This window comes from Ambystoma mexicanum, chromosome 11 (assembly GCF_040938575.1).
Source record: "Ambystoma mexicanum isolate Mex_15411 chromosome 11, UKY_AmexF1_1, whole genome shotgun sequence".
Taxonomy (NCBI): domain Eukaryota; kingdom Metazoa; phylum Chordata; class Amphibia; order Caudata; family Ambystomatidae; genus Ambystoma; species Ambystoma mexicanum.
The window spans coordinates 1337860311-1337880581 of record NC_090934.1 but is presented as its reverse complement, the minus strand read 5'-3'; the positions used below and the strand labels follow the sequence as shown (position 1 = coordinate 1337880581).

General features: G+C 43.1%; 1 protein-coding gene across 1 annotated transcript in view; it reads right to left on the bottom strand.

The window, feature by feature from the left end:
• UNC13C (unc-13 homolog C) overlaps window positions 1-20271 on the bottom strand; it is a 1404640-nt gene that overhangs the window by 987707 nt on the left and 396662 nt on the right. The window contains exons 6-7 of the mRNA XM_069624856.1: window positions 18389-18394; window positions 10295-10366 (exon numbers count right to left, since the gene is read on the bottom strand). Of these exons, the coding sequence (XP_069480957.1) occupies window positions 10295-10366; window positions 18389-18394 (78 nt within the window). The remainder of the gene's footprint in view (window positions 1-10294; window positions 10367-18388; window positions 18395-20271) is intronic.

Genomic DNA, 20271 nt, shown 5'->3' with positions numbered 1-20271 from the left:
GAGTGGGGGCCTGCTGGGGGATGCCCATGGTGGCTGGGGGGTGGGGGTGGTGGGAGACATGAGTGGGGGCCTGGTGGGGGATGCCCATGGTGGCTGGGGGAGTGGGGGTGGTGGGAGACATGAGTTGGACATGAATGGGGGCCTGGTGGTGCTGCACCTGCACTGCTGGGGGGTGGGGGTGCAGGGGGACATGAGTGGGGGCCTGGTGGGGGCTGCTCATGGTGGCTGGGGGGTGGGGGTGGGTGGGAGACATGAGTGGGGGCCTGGTGGGGGATGCCCATGGTGGCTGGGGGGTGGGGGTGGTGGTAGACATGGGTGGGGGACTGGTGGAGGCTGCCCCTGCACTGCTGGGGGGTGGGGGTGATAGGGGCCATGAGTGGGAGCCTGGTGGAGGGTTCCCCTGGATGCTGGGGGTGCAGGGGGACATGAGTGGGGGCCTGGTGGGGGATGCCCATGGTGGCTGGGGGTGGGGTGGTGGGAGACATGGGTGGGGGCCTGGTGGATGCTGCCCCTGCACTGCTGGGGGGTGGGGGTGATAGGGGCCATGAGTGGGGGCCTGGTGGAGGCTGCCCCTGCACTGCTGGGGGGTGGCGGTGCTGGTTGACATGAGCAGGTGTGCAGGGTAGTCCCCTGTGGTGTCGGCTGCCTGCAGGGGCCGTGGAGGGTGTACAAGGAATACCTGGGAGCACACAGCCAAATCGCGTGTAGAATTTCCCGCGTACCCCTGAAATACACGTACCCAGCCAAATCGCGTGTGAGACTTCCCGCGCACCTCTGTGATCCACGTACCCAGCCAAATTGCGTGTGTAAATTCCCACGCACGTACCCAGCCAAATCGCGTGTGTAACTTCCCGCGCACCCCTGAAATCCATGTACCCTGCCAAATTGCGTGTGGGACTTCCCGCGCACCCCTGAGATCCACGTACCCAGCCAAGTCGCGTGTGTGAATTCCCGCGCTCGTACCCTGCCAAATCGCGTGTGAGACTTCCCGCGCACCCCTGAGATCCACGTACCCAGCCAAATCGCGTGTGTAAATTCCCGCGCACGTACCCTCCCAAATCGCGTGTGGAACTTCCCGCGCACCTCTGAAATCCACGTACCCTGCCAAATCGCGTGTGAGACTTCCCGCGCACCCCTGAGATCCACGTACCCAGCCAAATCGCGTGTGGGACTTCCCGCGCACCCCTGAAATCCACATACCCTGCCAAATCGCGTGTGAGACTTCCCGCGCACCCCTGAGATCCAAGTACCCAGCCAAATCGCGTGTGGAACTTCCCGCGCACCCCTAAGATCCACGTACCCAGCCAAATCGCGTGTGTAAATTCCCGCGCACCCCTGAAATCCACGTACCCTGCCAAATCGCGTGTGAGACTTCCCGTGCACCCCTGAGATCCACGTACCCAGCCAAATCGCGTGTGGGACCTCCCGCGCACCCCTGAGATCCACGTACCCAGCCAAATCGCGTGTGTAAATTCCCGCGCACGTACCCAGCCAAATCGCGTGTGGAACTTTCCGCGCACCCCTGAAATCCACGTACCCTGCCAAATCACGTGTGAGACTTCCCGCGCACCCCTGAGATCCACGTACCCAGCCAAATCACGTGTGGGACTTCCCGCGCACCCCTGAGATCCACGTACCCAGCCAAATCGCGTGTGTAAATTCCCGCGCACGTACCCGGCCAAATCGCGTGTGGAACTTCCTGCGCACCCCTGAAATCCACGTACCCTGCCAAATTGCGTGTGAGACTTCCCGCGCACCCCTGAGATCCACGTACCCAGCCAAATCGCGTGTGTGAATTCCCGCGCACGTACCCGGCCAAATCGCGTGTGGAACTTCCTGCGCACCCCTGAAATCCACGTACCCTGCCAAATCGCGTGTGAGACTTCCCGCGCACCCCTGAGATCCACGTACCCAGCCAAGTCGCGTGTGTGAATTCCCGCGCACGTACCCCGCCAAATCGCGTGTGGAACTTCCCACGCACCCCTGAGATCCACGTACCCAGCCAAATCGCGTGTGGGACTTCCCGCGCACCCCTGAAATCCAAGTACACAGCCAAATCGCGTGTGAAAGTTCCCGCGCACCCCGGAATACACGCACACGTTATTTTTCATTCAGCGGGTGTCCGTGTTTGTGGGTACCCCTTTGCACGTCATTTGTCCTGGAGGGCCAAAGTATAGGACATTCATCATGGCTGTATATAGGTGCTATTTGTTGGCGCACCTTTTGGCGCACATTTATTACAGGCGCTGAGACGCTACTAGCTGCTTTCTTGTGGAGGTCGTGTTTGTGCCTGTGCGCTGGTTTGACCGTGCGCTTTTTTGCCCTATTCGATTCCATGAATACGTGTTGTAGGCGAGCGTGTGGGCGTTCCGCGCACTTGCACCCTGTACTTCCCCCGTGACGCCCACATTTTGGCAAGTTGTTCCCCATTCCGAGTGTTACGCCCCGTGTTCCGCCTACTTTTGTTGTGTGCGCCGCGCTATGTGCGATTTTCGCTGTGGCCTGTGCGATTTTCGCTGTGACCTGGCGCACGCCGTTAGATGGCCTGTGCGACAACGTGCGCCGCGCACTTTTTTAGCGCACATCCGATGGTTTTCTCACGCACGGCCTTCCATGAATCGATATGCGCTGCTTTTCGTGCGATTTTCGCACTTGCACTGCGATTTTCGCTATTCCACTGCGAATCGCACGTTTTTGGCAACTTGCGCCGCGCTAATTATTCCATGAATCGGCCTGATGGTGTAGATGAAATACCTACATGTAAATGCCCCCATTACAATGATTTACTAGAATTCAGCCAACTCTTCTGCATTCCTGGAACACGGCCATTAAAGACAATGACTGTCTGACATGCTTGGGAGTGTATCTGGCCTTGTGCTCCTCGAGAGTTAGGTGCAGGGATGACACAGTAGGATTGGACGACCGATTACTTCCTTCAAAGTGAAATTTTGAAACAGTTCATGGTGGCTTTGCACATAATGTGTTGACTTGACCAATCTCCTTTGCATACTACACATTCCCATTCACCCACCCTTCAAGTAAAGGGTTACTATTTAACCTTTGCACAATTTTCTTTTTGCATTTCCGTTTAGATGACAGTCTTCTGTAATGTATTCATAAAAATAACCACTTTGTTTTGCGGGGGTGATTATCAAGGATTTCAGAAAATCTATTCTGTATTTCTTTCTATTTTTCTTTTATACTTGTGTCTAGTTCAAAGAACTTTTCACAAGTAAATAATCAAGTACATGCTCAGGCAGCAAGAATACATCACAGTCCTGCCCGAATAAACATCTAAATCACATAACAAATATATAATTAAATACAAATCCAACAGCCTAATCTATAAAACAGTTCCAAAGATCTTAAAATGTTCCCAAAACTGTCAATATATTGCAACAGATCTTTTATACATTCAAAACGTGCAACCAGATTCGGTAAAGTGCAATGTGCAAAGAAGAGCAACCAGAATTTAGACAAATATTCCAAACGTCCACACATTTAAGTGCCTCATAGACTATATTTGCAAAAGCTGAGGAAGTTGTTTCCCCAAGCAAGGGTTAGCTCTTGTTCTCAGGCACATTCCCTAAAGTAGTCTATGCTTGAAGTGTAACCAAAAGGTCTTGCCAGACTCTGTTGGCTTTAAAGGGATGGATTGGTCGCAAACACTTTTAGACTCCACATTAGTAGCCCAGTAACACTCCAGTTTGAAATTCGTGTTCAAATAAATTGTGCCAACCTCTTTTCCTGCAAAGAAAAGACAATCTATGCATCACCTTTGGTGAAAGTATTGGGACAGTGTAATGTAGTGTATCATTTGCAAATCCCCTTGGGCAATTAGCATGGCCTCAAAGCACTGTAGGTGACTGCCCTTGGAGGAACGAAAGTCTAAGATATGAGAAAATGTCAGAGTAGTTTAAAATGCGTGTGTGCATTTTAGCCAGAACGAAGGTGAGTAGGGGTGGCTAGTTCCCTGCTACCGACCCATGTAGAACTGGCTCGTGGATGGTGCTCTGAAGGCTGTCGGGACAGTAGGAGAGTCAAGGAGACTGATTATGTGTCCAGCTAGACTGAATTTTTGTTGTGGGACTAAGCTGCATTCTCGTGGCAGCGGTAATGTGTGATATGAGATCAATTAGTGGATGGTTGCAGATGAGTGTGGGTGGGTGGCTGTGCCTTGGGGAAATATGACTATCTTCCTTTTAGATGGACTGTGATACATACCCATAAGTCATAGCTAATTACTTTTTGGTGGAGTATAAGTCCTGTCATGCAGCTCTACATAGATCAATGGCCCTGCCTACCTGTCCATGGGTGAATTTGGTCAGTCAAGGCGCCAGAGGGAAAAGCCAGGTCTTGGGTGCCTTCCGGAAGGTGAGGTGATCCCCAATGTGGCGGATGCTAAAAAGGATAACGTTCCATTTTGTGGGTGCTTGGACAGAGAAAGAGGATCCCCCTATTCTGGTTGATTTTGCAGAAGGGATGACAAGGAGGAGAGCTGTTCCAGATGCTCAGGTTTCTGTTGGGTCTATAGTGGGTGAGCTTGTGTTGTAGATATTCTGGGCTTGTGGATCAATTATTCTGTCAATTGTTGGTTAATTATAAATGTATAGTCAAGAAAGAAGAGCGTTTGCACCTGGTTTTTGTTGACTTCAAGGGAGAATTAGACTGTGTCCTGCACCCTCTGTTTCAAATGTGGTGAGCTAATTAAGTATCCCGCTTCTGTTATCTGCTATTCAATCACCCCATACTAAACATGTTGCCAGCGTAAAGGAGGGGGACAACAAGGCCTTTCCCGGTCAATGCTGGTGTACGGTAAGGCTGTGTTTTGTTTCACTGTTTTCCTCACCTTTTGAGAAATGACAATATACTAAAATTATCGTGGCTGCCTGCTGATGCCCCTGCCCTCTGAGGGGTAAAATAGGGATGTTACTGTGTGTGGCTGATGCATTTTTATTACCAAAAACCCCATAGGTTTCTGCAAGCAGCTAAATAAATTGCCCAATACGTATACAGCTACAGATCTTACCATTAATGTAACAAAACAAAACAACAGTCCAAGGATTACCATGGTCTATGATACAGTTGTCATTGGTCATGGAAACCTCAGTAGATGTCATGACCCATAAAACTTGCCCTTTCTGGACTTCCTGGTCCTAATCGTGACGGGGCTTGTATTCTTTGTTACTCCCAACATGGCTGTGCCAAGTGACTTGCCTCGCACCAGCCTTTACGTCGGACACGGCACGTTCTATAAATTTGCCACACCCCCGCGGCCCCGCGTGTCTCAACGCTATCATTAGGTAGTGACTTGACGTGTGTGTGTGCTGTTCGGCGAATCCACTATTCCTAGTTTCCTGGTCCCTTCTTCCTTCCTTCCACCTTTCCCCCTCTAAATCAGCTCCCGGAACCCTCAACCCTAGCGACCGCTACTTTCTTCCTGGACATCCTGGACTGCAACCTTCCTGGAACTCTGAACGCGCGCTGGAGTCGGACGAGACTCGAGCGAGCCTACACAAGACCCGATCCGTCCACAAGAGGAATCCTTCCGCGGAACAGAGCAAGAAGCGATCCCAGGTGAGACGGGGGAGATTTACGACAGTAGAGCAAATGTAAGTTGATCATCGGTAGGCACGCTGGGGTAAGCTATAATGTTTGGAAATGCTATGTTGGGCAAGACTCATCAACGACTTTAGGGCCCTTGAGAGCCCAAATGAAAATCAGCAGTCATTTACAGAGCTGATCTGTGGGGAGGGGCTCTGATGTTAGCTCCTTGCCCACTGGGGAGAACACGTTTCTTAAGAGTTTCTGACTTTGCCCAAGGGATTTAAAGTGGGCTGTGTGAGGATTCAGTATTACACAGATTGAAACCAGTTATTTTGGCTTCACCTGCGGTACCGCTTGACCCTGAACATTTAGATGGTGTCTATGATGGATGTAAAACAAGTGGTTGGAGGGAGATCACAACCCATGTTAAAAACATGTTAGCTCAAACCATAAGAACATACATTAAGGGAACCTGTTGGAAATTGCAACTTCTACGGAAAACTTGTCTATCCCTTTGGTGGAGTTGGCTTGCTACGATTGGGCTTTGTTTTTTTCCGCAGAAGACAACTGGGAGGTTTGGTTTTCAAAATGTATCTTCATCAAGTTGTCTTTTCATTTTAGGTCTTTTTATATATAATTACACCTTGGAGTCCTACAACCGGCCAGTTTTGCCTCCAAGTCACCACAGGGTAGCTCTGATGAATGAATGCAAAGTACTGGGTCAGTAGAATATTGCCGGAATAAAAAAATTGGGTAAAAAAAATAAATAGAAAAAGGGGGCTTGGGGGGGGGGGGGAATCACCACCCAGTTCGAATAAAAAACGTAATAAAAAAAAATTCGATATTTTGACTTTCGACCTTTTTGTTTTCGATTATATCACTATAAACCCTGCTGCATAGGTGCTATGGGGAATACTGGTTATAACTTCTCAAAGCCAAGTGGAGTTCGGATCCTAAAGGAGGCACTGATAGCTTTCTAAGTCAGGCCTGCATTGTAAAGTCCAAATTACTGATGCTGGACTCCAAGTAATGAATTATGATGGGTTCTACCAGTAATCATAAATAGAATGTAATTTGCATGGTGACATGTTTGCACTTAAGAGGTATATTTTATGCATTTGCTCTCAGTGCCTTGTTAGAATGGTTAAAGCTGTATTCATTGTGATTTTCTTAATACTGTAATGCCTGGAGTGATTTAATTTTGGTTCCTGTGCTTTTTTGTCATGCGTAATTTAAACAGATATCCTTCTTAAACCAACTAGATTTAATATGCAGTTATGATCTACACTGCGAAACCAATGAAAACACTTTTAAATCCAAGGAGAGTTCCACAAATCCCATAGCATGGAGCTACTGCAAAAAGAAAAGTATTCGCGTGACAGAACATTGTTTGTTCTGACCCTTAACCCATTGTAATATAAGGGCATCATTACAGGGAAGCAATCCATGTTAAACTCTATGCAGTTTCCATTTAGAAAAAGGTGTGCTGATTCCCGGCAGGGCGTCAGCCACCATGCAGAACTGGGTGAGGCCAGTTCATTTCATGTGAGCTAGTCAAACCAGGAAGGAGTATGTCTCTAACCAAAGCAATATGTTGATGCCACTGATGTTCAATGATGGACTTGCATAATTTCAACCACTTGACAGGTGGTTATTTTTCATTAAAAATATGAAAAAGATAGAGCACAGGGGGAGACTGTCAAACCCAACAGAACAAGCCTGTTGCAGAAGTAAAGTGCCTCATCCTCTGCACTACTAAAGTTGTAGTTCTGAAGCTTGTACACGCATATGTAAGCTTAAACTAAGCGCGGCACATCGCTATGAACTGGAAACATTTTGTGATGGGATTAAGTGCCTAGTCTGCAGGAGCGTAGATAATGACATGTCTGGTATGGCTCACACATGGCTCACACATGGGCACTTTTCCACTTAGGGCTTCACCGCGAAGGAGTGGAGAGGCGCAGTTAATTTATGTGTGTGACATAGCTCCCAGAAATTCAGATTATTGTATTGCAGCACATCACACACTACATGTCAGCCAAGATTACAAATTACAATCAAAGGGTTAAATCCCTCCTGAAAAGATCAAACATGGTCACTGAATGTGCTCTTTTCAGGAGGGATTTAACCCCTTGATTGCCTTGTTCTTTGGATTTGAATCCAGATATCTAACGAACTTAGTTAGATTTTGCCCTGACTCGAGAAAGACACTGTCGTGTCGAAACACGTGTACTCCTGTAGGGCACTGTTTTTTCATTTATTACTTTTGCTTGTGTGACTTCAAACACTAAAAAAGTATTATTTCACAAAGAACAAGTGTGGCACAGTTCTTTATTGTGTGAGGCCAACTGGTTTCTAATTGGAATCTAGCAGAGGGATTAAAAGGCACAAATCCCAGATAATATTTTGCTGTCACAGGTGTAGGACATTGATCAGAGGAGGGTGTGATCTTGCCCCTAACGTTCTTAGCAAAAATAATGTACGCTAGCTGGAAGAAACTGGAGTTGCCTTCATCAAGTACTCTTTGACCAGAAAGCAGTCTATGTATCTGGAGGTGACTTATTATTTCCCTTCAGTATGCAATACAGTAGACCACTTTAGCACCGTAGACATGCGAACAGAAAAGTGTAGCTATTTGAATCCTCTAAAAGCACCAATTATGGATTTTCTTTCATCAGGTACATTTTCCTTACAAGGGATAATTTATGGTACGGATGAAGGCATCTCTCACACATCAGAAAGGGGTACACACGCCAGCACCCTAAGTCCTCAACACAGAAGCAGAATATTGGTTCATGCACCTCATCTTATTTTCCATATATGTTAAAGCAATTACCAATAGAACACAGACATTCAATTTGTCTGCTACTAAGTCGGCACCCTGAGTAGACATAACCCTGAAAATAATGTTCAATGTATATACAAGACGTTCATCATAAAAATGATATGTGTAAATACACTGATCTTTGGTTCCTATCTGTTGCTCATCACAGGAACAGTTGAATCCCTCTCATGCCATGTTGTTTTCCAAAAATATTATGGAACATGAAGCAGAATAATCTTGTAAAATGTATCTTATTTTGAATGGCTTATTGATGGATCTCAATGTTTTCGTATGAAACATCTTGGTCATGTATTCCAAACAATAATCATGCCATTATATTTTAATGTGTTTTTCTTTAATACAACAAAGAAGTAATCGTTGTTTAATAACTTTCTGTATTTCTATTTGGCTTTATTTGACTATAACCCTATTTACTTGTTCCATTAAAGATTGTCATTTTAATTACATCAATATGACTTTCTGCATTCTTTTCGTCATAATTAACCATAAGAATCTTCTTTTGAGCTGCTTTTCTGGTGCCTCTTAAGTTGTGATTTTCCAATCAATATTAACATTTTCGCTCACACATATAGAAAAAATACTTTTAAAGAAAGTTAAGGTTACTGTAACAAAAAATGACGTTGACAAACAGAATTATCAACATTATTATACAAACTCTCCTATATCACTACAAATTCAACCATGAAACTTGAGGTATATACACTCACTCTATGCTACTACAAATGCAACCTTAACACTCACTTTAAACATTAGGCAGGTTACAACAATATCATAGTTCAAGTGAGTGTTAAGGTTGGACATGAAGTGGCATATAGTGAGTATCATGTTTGAACGTGTAGTGGTATAGCGTGAGGCTTTCAATCGTAATGTTTATAGTTTTACTATTTGTTGACTTTACTTTTTGTTAGAGAAACGTTAGCTTTTTAAAAAAAAGTATTTTCTCTATATATGCGTGAAAATGTTAGGTTTTATGCCTATTAACTTAAATTGGACAGCACCTTGCAAAAAGAATATATTTTAAACCTCAAATATATGACCCTGATGAATGGTGGGATCATGTTGCAGCAGGCCAAAACATCAAGCTTTCCTGCAGCCTGATTAATTTTCTCGATCCAATTTTGCAACATGCCTCAACTTGAGCTACAAATTTTTTCCAAAGGAAATTGACGATTTGGTTTCTTTTGAGCTTATCGAACTTTGATTGTTTTTTGGGAATTGGGAGGTGGATTGGATTTAATTTAATTTAATGTAACAAAAGTTTGATATTGTATATTGAACTGAATCTTTACAATGAAATAAAAAAAAAAAAAAAATATATATATATATATATATATATATATATTTTTTTTTTTTTTTTTTTTTAAATTATCAGGCTGCATGCCCAGCAAGTGAGCACTGGGATTAGAAACTGCTGGTGGAATTTACGTAATTTAATAACGAGCGATAATTAAATCAAAAGTGGGAGCAGAGTGTAGCACTAACGTTCCATTGAGACCTGTGAAAAGAAGATTATTACACGCTTGAAATTGATTCCTAAGGGGTGGCCTTTCTGCAATTTCCACTCGTGGGCAGGGCTGACAGAATGGGGGCCCGATCCTTAAACAGACTCCCGAATCTCAATGCAATTAATCATTAAGTGACCCAAAGATTGGCCTCCAACACAGAAGATGGGCAATCAACCATTATGTAAGCTAAGTAAAGGGATACAGGAGTTAGCAAACGTCAAAGCATATTGGGGAATTGAATGTTAAAGACAAACACAAATAAGCCTAAGAATGCAGTTCATTGAACACTTAGAAAGACTTGTGCTGGTCTTCCACAAACTAACTCTCAAGTGGCCACATAACCTACGTGCAAATGATGTCCATGCCATAACAAAGGACCTCTTGATTAACCACCTACCAGCTCTTCATTGTTAAGGGATGTCCGGATGACCATTGCAAGGGAAATGCCAGCCTTTCGCGCAGCAAGGGTCTGTTGAAACCAAACAAATAAATATGGTAAAAGATTGAATCAAGCAATACACTAAAATGCCCACTACTGCGACCATTAGGACAGCATCAATAAAACCACGGGTAATGAGGCATGACCTATAGATAGCATGTGGTCCACTCTTTACTCACAATTCAATATGGAGACCGGATTAGGACTCTCTGCATGCATGCAGTGGAAAACATGGAAAGCACCCAGGGTTCTGTGTCTTTCACTGGAAACTTGCAATCACTCCAATGTGATCCCCACCATGCTTCAATGTGCATGTAGACATCTCCTAAGGGACATGGTAGCTCCCATAGCTTGGTTGAATAGAATGGATTTTGCATGCTTGCCACAAGAAAACGAGTACAATCTGTTTGGATGATGCTGTTCCATGAGGATCAAAATGATGTCCAGATGGTGTGAGGTGTCTCTGTATGGTGCAGCAGCAACCCGGTGTGCGATGTCTGGGTGTGGTTCCACAGCAGCATGGGAATTGACAGCTGCAGGCAGCAAGCCTTTTTCTGTGTGTTTTGCAACATCTGCACTATTCTGAACGAGCACGTCAAACATATGATGTATATTACTGTAGTGTGGCCCATTTGTGTTCATCACTTTAAATTACCAGGAACATATGGAGTCAACAGGATGACAGTTCTCAGACACTGTGATGATGTATTGGCAATAGAAGCTGCTGTGGCAGAGACAAGATTCTTATCTTTTAACAAATTGACTCAACAATTGTTTTTTATTTGAAAGCCTTGAAGACGTGGGCGCCTTTTCATGTACACTTGTTAATTTTGAAGGCTTCACGCATCAGCTTGCATAACTATAAGGATTTGCATGGCCGCTGTGCGCATAGCATCAGTGAAAAAGGACACAACAGTTTTGCTTGTAGTTGGTAAGGACAATCACTGGCACACATTAGTTTTCCTTCTGGCTCAAAAGTGGGTGAAGACCTCAGTTGGGTAGAGCAGGGGTCTGCAACCTATGGCTTTCCAGATGTTTTGGACTACAGCGCTCCGAATCCCACAACATTGATAATGCTGGCAACGGCTGATGGGAATTGTAGCCCAAAACATCTGGAGAGCCAAAGGTTGCAGACCGCTGGTTTAGAGACTACACAAGGTAGACATGGATATCCATAGAGTGGATGGCCACAACTCAGTATAGCCTTGTGTGGGTCTCAGTGATGCCCTCTGAAGTATTTTGAACACTGGTTGTGCACTGTGGCATTTGGAGTCTCTATTAATGAGCTTTAAGGGTATTGATTTGCCCCCATATGGGAGGGAAGGCGCTATATGTCACCATATTGCTATGTCGAACCAGCCCAGTGACTGATGTGTTCCCAAGCTCCGCTTGAGTGTTATTAACAGGTTCTGCCTTATGGTGAGACTCAGGACTGAAACATGGCATGAAAAGGCAGCAGAGCTTTCCAATGAGGTAAAGACCGGTTTGTCTAGAGTGCAGAGCTATTCAAAGCTGAGGGCTTAAATATACAACAAATTAACAAAATGGTACATGTCTGTAACAGGAAGTCCACAAATGGCGAGAATCGGCTTCGTTGCAGAAATATCTAAATGTCAATGGATACCATGTGGTTTAAGAATCGTGTCTAATACCAGCTTATGATCATGTTGCCCCTGAACTGTTTACCACAGAGAGTACACGACAGAGCTCTAGATTACGATTGTGTTGATCACATCTGATAAGGGCCAAGAGAAATATGCTAATGAATTTGAGATTTAAAGAGCAATATTACAGGTAGTTTTTTTTTATAGGAGCAGATTAAACCGTAGTTTGAGCGAATGAACACAAGACTGTCAAACAAGGAGACATTAAACACAGGAAAGAACGCACATTAATATTACATCCGCTAATCGAAAAAGAGAAATGTACACATTTGCCTGCAGATTGGCTGTGAGCAGGCAGGATTTTAAAGGGAAAAATGTTTTTAAGTAACTCTTGAAAATATCCTACCATGGAGGGGGCAAGACCGTCTTTCCACCCAAATGTCAGGGGTGTGACCTTATGAAGTGACATTATTTGCCCAATGACATCACAGAAAGCGACAGCATGTAAGCTTTGACATCAGTTGTGTCACAGGAAGTGCTGTCAAGTGACCTTTGACCTTGTTGTCCTAGGAAGTGGCATCACAGATGTAAATAAAACACAACAGCAAGCATACATTAATATAATTAAAAGATGGTTTCTAAAGTCAACCAAGTGTTACTTTAGTTACTAACTATATAAGAACTAGGGCCCTGCCTTGACATGTCTGGGATGCAGTCATGGTATGCTAATGACTTAAAATGCAGAATAATAAGGTGAGGGGAACTGCCTACGTATTCCAATATAGCCGCCATCCTGTGCCAGTTATAGCCTCACAACATTTATCTGGGCATTGTATGCAAGGAACATCCTCCCATGCCGATATAGTGCCATTATATGCCAAGTTTGCTTTCGTTGCGCAGATAAAACCCGACCTGCACCTTAAGTTCCAATTAAATTAAGAGGTGGTGCCTCAATGTCGGGGGGTAGAAGTGGCTTCTGCATACAGAGTTCCCAAGCCAATCACGGTTAAACAAACTGAACATGTGTCACAGGCCTTTTATCTTACTAAACGTAATCCAACATATATTGAAAGTGCTGAATAATGAGGCACTGCCACTGTGAAGTACTGCATTAGGTGTCATTGGTATCTAACTGAAAATGATACAATGCACTGACTTTTACATGATGAAAGGCTCAGTTTCCATCATATGACTGCGGGCTGAGCACCTATCTCTGTAGCAAACACTTAACTATCTCACTAATGAAAATGATGTGTTATTTATATAGCGCCTTTATCCAAAGCGCTTTACAGAGCAAATATTTACATTCAATATCACCCAACCGAAATTGGTACTCATTTATTGACCTCGGAACGATGAAAGGTTGAGTTGGCCTTGCAGCGATTCTAGACTGCGACCTGCAGATCACGCTCAGATCGCAGCAGCGAGCGCTCAACCCGCTGAGATATCTTACCGGCACTAATGTTAGAGAAGATGAACGGCTTCCTCACAGCACTATGTTCTGTGAAACCTATTTCTTTAGGTATAAGAACAGTTGTTGAGCATCTACTACTGTTAATGTCTTTCTTTTCTGGAACATACACACTTACTGAAACAATATTCAATAGGAATAAATGCCAGCCCTGAAGGTTGTCCTATGTCGAGTGTGAGAAGTGTATCGCATCCTTGTTTCTTTCTCTTCACTCTAGGGCATGCAATTGCATTTTCTTTTCTATAAATGCACAACTAAATATTCTAGAATGTGAAGAATAAAATAGGCCAGGGACAACAGGATATTAATTTGTCAGTAACCCTGAAAGCATTTTCCAATTCTCAGAGCCACATACATTAATGGTGAAGTCCTTTCATTGCTGCATTTTATGAATTTACCATATCGAATTAACGCTTGCCCACCATCATGTTAAAACAAAAAACATGCCCTGGCTAAAATTAAAAGCCCTAGAGATGCAGTCTCCTCCATATTCAAGATGCTCGAACATATGTGTTCCCTTTTAAACAAGCCTGCTTATCACAGCAGGTAATATTTCACACAATCCATGTGTTTTTTTAAACACAGATTTTAGATGACGCTGTTTTCACTCTACAATGAATTGGAGGCCTCGAAGAGCCACTCTTTTCAAACTGCCCCTGACAGGTACTCTCTGACCAGGGGTGGCAGAGGCAATGCCAGGGGTAGGACCTGAAAAAACAGAGTAACAATCGTGGAAGGGGGAAAGTAACATAAGAAACCCCATCTTCATCTGAAACAGAATCCTCTGACAATTAGGGGTCCCTCATTGGCTCAAATGGGTTAAGTCGCTACAACTTCTTTTTGAAAAATTAGAATTACCAAGCTGTGGCAATGATGGAGCAAGGGTTTTGAAAAGAGGTGAAAAAGGAAACCGAGCAGAATGAGTAAAGGAGGAATAAATAATACAGAATTCATTCAGAATGAAAGAAAGCCTAAAAAAGAACATGCTTGAAGAATTATAAACAAACATTTGTGAAAGAAGAAAGCCAAGAAATAAACAATTTCTCATAGACTCAGACTGAAATACGCATTCACACCAGTTGAGGAGAGGATGGTGTCTGAAGGAATTTGTTTCTCTCTATCTAGCAGCATGTACGATGTTTCAGAATGTATTCATTATCTATTTAAAGATATGGGAAAACTGAAGTTGAGAAAAAATCTTCTTGTCAGTACGTGGCAAGTGGGATTGCAAAATTAGAGTAATGTGGTTCTAGAGCTGCCACCAAAAGTGATTCACCCACTATGTGCCAAGGGATGCACGATGAAGCAGACGAAGATGCCACAGGTGAGACTAAGTGGGACGAGTTTAGGATGCATGTTAACTGGATTGTCCCAATTAAGTTTAAACCTACCTATTTGTTTACTTTCACCCTGAAAAATTGTAAAGTGAAAGATATATTTCAAGAGTTGGTCATTAAAGATATTCATAAACTACTAGGACTCCTCATAGAGCTAATCCATCACAAGCAGAACAAGGGGATAATGTATTCTCAGAGAACAAGAACATTATTATTTAATCCACAGAAAAGGGTGGTATTACAGTTACTTTGGGGGTGTTGATGTACACAAATATAATTAAGAGAAAACTATCTGACACAATTTCAATATGGTAGCAGAACACATCATGAATTAAGCAAACAAATAAGTGCATAGACGGATCAGTGATGCAACCTAGGACTACTGACTATTGAGGAAAACTATACATTGGCAATTCATTTTCCTAGTACACCTTGCTTCTACATCCAGGCTAAATTGCAAAAATGTATGCTAAATCATCCAAAGAGATCTAGAGTCTTCACAGGTTTGAATCTGCAAAATGAGTTCAACCTATGTCAGTGGGTTTTTATTTGCCTATCTGAGGTCTCTTCCTACTTATGTTCACAGAATAAAAGATGTCCTTTATCTGATCAACGATATACTTTTGGAAGATAAGCTGTTGCTTGTCAGTATGGATGTAATTGCCTTGTATAAGATCATGTAGCACAATGATGACCTAGCGACTCTTCAATACTCTTTTCAAGATGGAGCTTTTAGTTTTTTAATCAAACTAATGTGATTTTAGAAATTGATGGGTGTGTGCCCTAGATAGTAAATCTGTATTATGCAATGGACAAACCTTTAAGCACCAGGTGACAGAAACAGGATCATGTGCACTTCCTGAACACCAACTTACCTGCTGGCTGGTGAGAGCAAGCATAGGCCTACAGAGAGAACATACACAGAATGCAAGTGGTTTCTTTAATGAGGACTGACTGGGAATTATTTTATAACCCTGTCAATCTACAGAGCAAAGTTCAAGACCTAAAATCCATACGGAATGCTTATTTGATTGCGACAAGATCTACTGGGGAGCAGTAAAGGCCACTCCTGCATATACATTATATTTATAATATATTTATAATAATTCTGCCTACAAGCTGGCGGAGGCCTACAGGGATATGATATCCCATGCTGTGAATAACCTTGCCACAGAGAAAAGAAGGCTGGTGAGAAACAAAGTCTCAAAAATATGGTATTCAGCTGAAATCCAGAAATTGATACTTAGTAAACACAGACCTATACGTCTCTGGAAAAAGATCAACTCAGCAGAAGATACAATCATATATGCTTGTGCTGTTAAGGCACACATAATGGTCATTTGGAATGCAAAAAAATAGTCATGTGATAAAAGAATTACGGAGGCAGCTTCCAACACAAAGGATTTAAAATCCTTAGAGAGTTGGAAGATCCCTGATGCCCTATCTGCTCAATCACCAAAGTCTCCAGTTGGCGACTCTTCAATACTCTTGAAAAGAGTATTGAAGAGTCGCTAGGTCATCATTGTGCTACATGATCTATCCAGGAGGCTATGCTGCACACAATTGAAAAGATCAAGAAATATTTCATCCAATCTAAGCACTCTAGATAGATCGATCTCTACTAGGAATATGCTAAGACCCGACTTCCCACAACCCCAGTTTAAATTTAGGGATGTATCGGAAGCAGACATTCTAGTTATAATTCAAGGAATTCAACCTACAAATTGCAGGGAAGATGGTTGCCCGGCATCCACTGTCAAATCCTGCGCCGTGCAGTTCGCGCCTCTTATCACAAATTGTCTTAACACTTCCTTCCATGAGAGCTTCTTTCGATCAGACAACAAACAGGCTTGGACCGACCCCTACTAAAAAAGCCTTCCATAGATTGTAACCTTATGGGCAACTATTGCACCATCACTAATACACTGCTTCTACTAAAGATTCTAGATAAGGCTGCTCACCTGCAGATAAAAGACTTCTTAAGCCTTCAAGACATACTAGGCCTGAAACAGTGAGGTTTCTGATGTGTTCACAGTACTGAGTTCACATTATAGGACCTTAAGGTGAATATCATGCAATACTTTGATGAAGGGAAAACCACACTTCTGATGCTCCTGGACCTGACACCAGCTTTTGATTTAGTAAACCACTCTATCATTGTAGCCAGAATGCAAGACTGCGCCTCTTTTTCTAGTGAGGCATCCAATTGGATAAATTCCTTTTTGACTGATGGTACGGCCAGAGTCTATCACAAGGATGCCATGGATGATGGCTGCCTGATATCCTCAAGAGTGCCTCAGAGGTCCTGTGTGTCCGGCACCTTATTTAACATGTTACTCTTCCCCTTTTTAAGATGCTGGATGCAGAAGGAGTAGTGTACACCAACTACGCTGAGTGTCTCATTCCACTCTCAGGCAATCATATTCTTGACAGCAATGCAATCAATTCCATTTATAGCCTTATTCACATCTGGATGATTGATAATGGGCTGGCATTAAACAATGCAAAAACGGAGATCATGATCAGCAGTACGGCACTGCAGCTGCGTAAACTGGATACCACATATCAATCCTTTCAAATTGCAGAGTGCATCCTGGCTACCCTGCCGAAAGTCAAGATTCTTGGAGTCATTCTTGATCAAGGGCTCAGCATGAAGACCCACATAAACAGCCTAGTTTCAAGCACCTCCTATTACATTAAACTGCTTGCTCAGCTTAGACCTTGTCTTGACTCCTCCAACTGCGCGACTCTAGCTCGTTCGATTATCGGAGCCCGTCTTGACATTTGCTCTAACCTTCTGCAGGGTATTGGAAGGGGTGAAATCAACCATCTTCAAGTTGTGCAAAATAATGCAGACTGTGTGGTAATGGGGTTGCGTATATCTGATCATGTAACAGAAGCCAGGAGATCCTTGCATTGGCTGCCCATTGACAGACGTATCACATTTCAGACTTCAGTACATTACACCTAACTGTCTCTATGGGAAAAGCCCAGAATATCTATCAGGCAGGCTGTCATGGCTTCCTAATCAGAGAACGATTAGGTTGAATAACTCATGCCTCCTTCAAAACCCAATGTCCAAATGATCACTTGTCGCTGAAGGCTTCTTTCCCTTCGCAGACCCAAGATGTTGGAATGCCCTACCTCCTGACCTAAGGGCCTGCTCCTCTTTGGCAGTCTTTAAGCATGGCGTACAAACAATTATTTTTGGTTGATACCCCCCCTAATTCCGACTGCCTCGCTGATTGATGCCTTTGATGTGTTGTGTCTTTGTCTGTTCCTGTTTAGGGCTACCATGCCCGCGAGCTCCTGTTTTAGCACTTTAGAAATTAAATCAATAAAACGTAAGTCTAAGTTTATGTTAAAGCAAGCATTTCAGATTGAAAGAGAAGTGCAATTATTTGTATTATTTCATAAGAGAAAATTAATGCGTTGTCAGCATTAAAAAAAGGTATGTCACAATGGCATTTACTAACAGTATAATATAGTCATAAAACTTAATGCACATCTCACACATGTTTCATGCATGTTACAATTACATAACAATTGTAACTTACAATGAAAGAACAAACATTAAAAGTTAGTATTGAGATCTCAATGTCAACAAACACATGGTGTGTGTAGATAGAAATACACTTACCATAGCCTTGAAAGTTGGGAAACATAGAAAAAAAAAGAAATTAAAAAGAGTGTTAATTATTTTTAAACTTTATGAAATGGATTCTAAGCAGTAGCATCTACATTTAATGGCTTTAAAAATAAAAGTCTTCCATTTTTGGATTTTGCATGATAAAAATAATATTTGTGTAAACAGATATGGGTTAAGGGCCTTTATAATAACCATCTTCAGTGACTATAGCTCACCCTTCCTGCTAAACATACTTAGAAAACATATTTAGTTGTGGAACAGTCCATGGAAAAACAGTGTACACCTGCTCACATTTCGTGAGTGGAATTCAATTACCAAACTCATTGATGATAGATGATTGGACTAAAAGCCACACACAGTGAGTGCAAAACACTTCTTATATTCATTAAATACGGATGTCTACAATTGACCTTTTCACAATTGATTGCAGGAGAATTGACCTTCTGCACAATTGATTGTGAAATGAAGGACAATTAGGACACCCCCTGCAACCCCTAACCAATCCCATTCTATCATTTATTATCCCAAACCCACCCCACATATATATATATAGATATAAAAATTAAAATAAAGGTAAAGGTGAATTGTGCAGAAGGTCAATTAGGACAAAAGATCAATTGTAAAAGGTCAGTTTGGGTAATACCTTAAATACATCAGTAATGTTATGTTATGTTACTTTGCATTTATATAGCGCTTTATGTACCATTGGTATGGTCTCAAGGCGCTAGTAGGTTGAACGCCCTCGGGAACCGAAGTTCAGGTAGGTAGAGAGAATAGAGAGAGACAAAAGGTGCGTGTAAGCACCGGATATGTGTGCAGCTGGTGTGGCATTCGTGTGATAGTTGCTTCTTAGAGGTAGGTGTGGATGTTGAGAGATCAAGAGTATGTGTTCGTTCTGGCAGGATGTTATCCAGACCGATTTTGGCTGCGCTAGGCCTGAGGAGAACGCCTAGGCTGGAGGGTGTGTAACCAGCAGTGTTTAGTTAGGGTGATGGGGAGTATGAGGCAATGATGGTATGAGAACAGCTATACCGAATGGTGCCATAGTATCGCTGTGTTCTATTTGAGTGGTGGTGTGAAGAAGAGAGTAAGCAATGTGAATATGGTGGTTTACTTTAGGTGCTTGGGATCGAGCCCACTCCAATATTTCCATGTACTCCGACTTTTCTATGCATTACAACCGTTTCAAGTATTCAAAACCGTTCCTTTCAATGCCCTTTCAAGCATTCTATGCCCTCCAAACCATTCCATCCATGTAAGTCACGCCGTTCCATGCGCTCCAATCTGTTCCATGCGCTCCAATCTGTTCCACGTGCTCCAATCCGTTCCATGCGCTCAAATCTGTTCCATGCGCTCCAATCTGTTCCATGCGCTCCAATCTGTTCCATGCACTCCAATCCGTTCCTTGCACATATAGTGTAGGTAGTATTACAAGACGACTTAATTTATTGCCTCACAGGTCAATGAACTTTGAGGCCACTGATTTTCTACTAAATAAACCAATCAATTTAGCTCAATCCCCTACACATGTGTTCACCAGATCACTAGATCACAGACTCCCCGGCACAATTTTTACTAACCATCTGAAGACTGACAATGCATAAACATGAAGTGCATTAACGTGTGTGGCAGTACATGGCACTTGAAGAACTGCCAAGCAAGGGGACATTAGAGAGGTAAACATTAAAAAAAACACCTGTTCGTATTGAGATGTGAAAACAGCCGTTACTGCCATGTTTAACATTCTGTTCAGTACATGCACACATGTAAGCCGAACACAGATTCAAACATTGTGCAAAGCTATCTGTGTAATTATTTGACAGTTCCTCTATGAAATTCCTGCAAAATACCTGTTCAAATAAATACCCTCAACA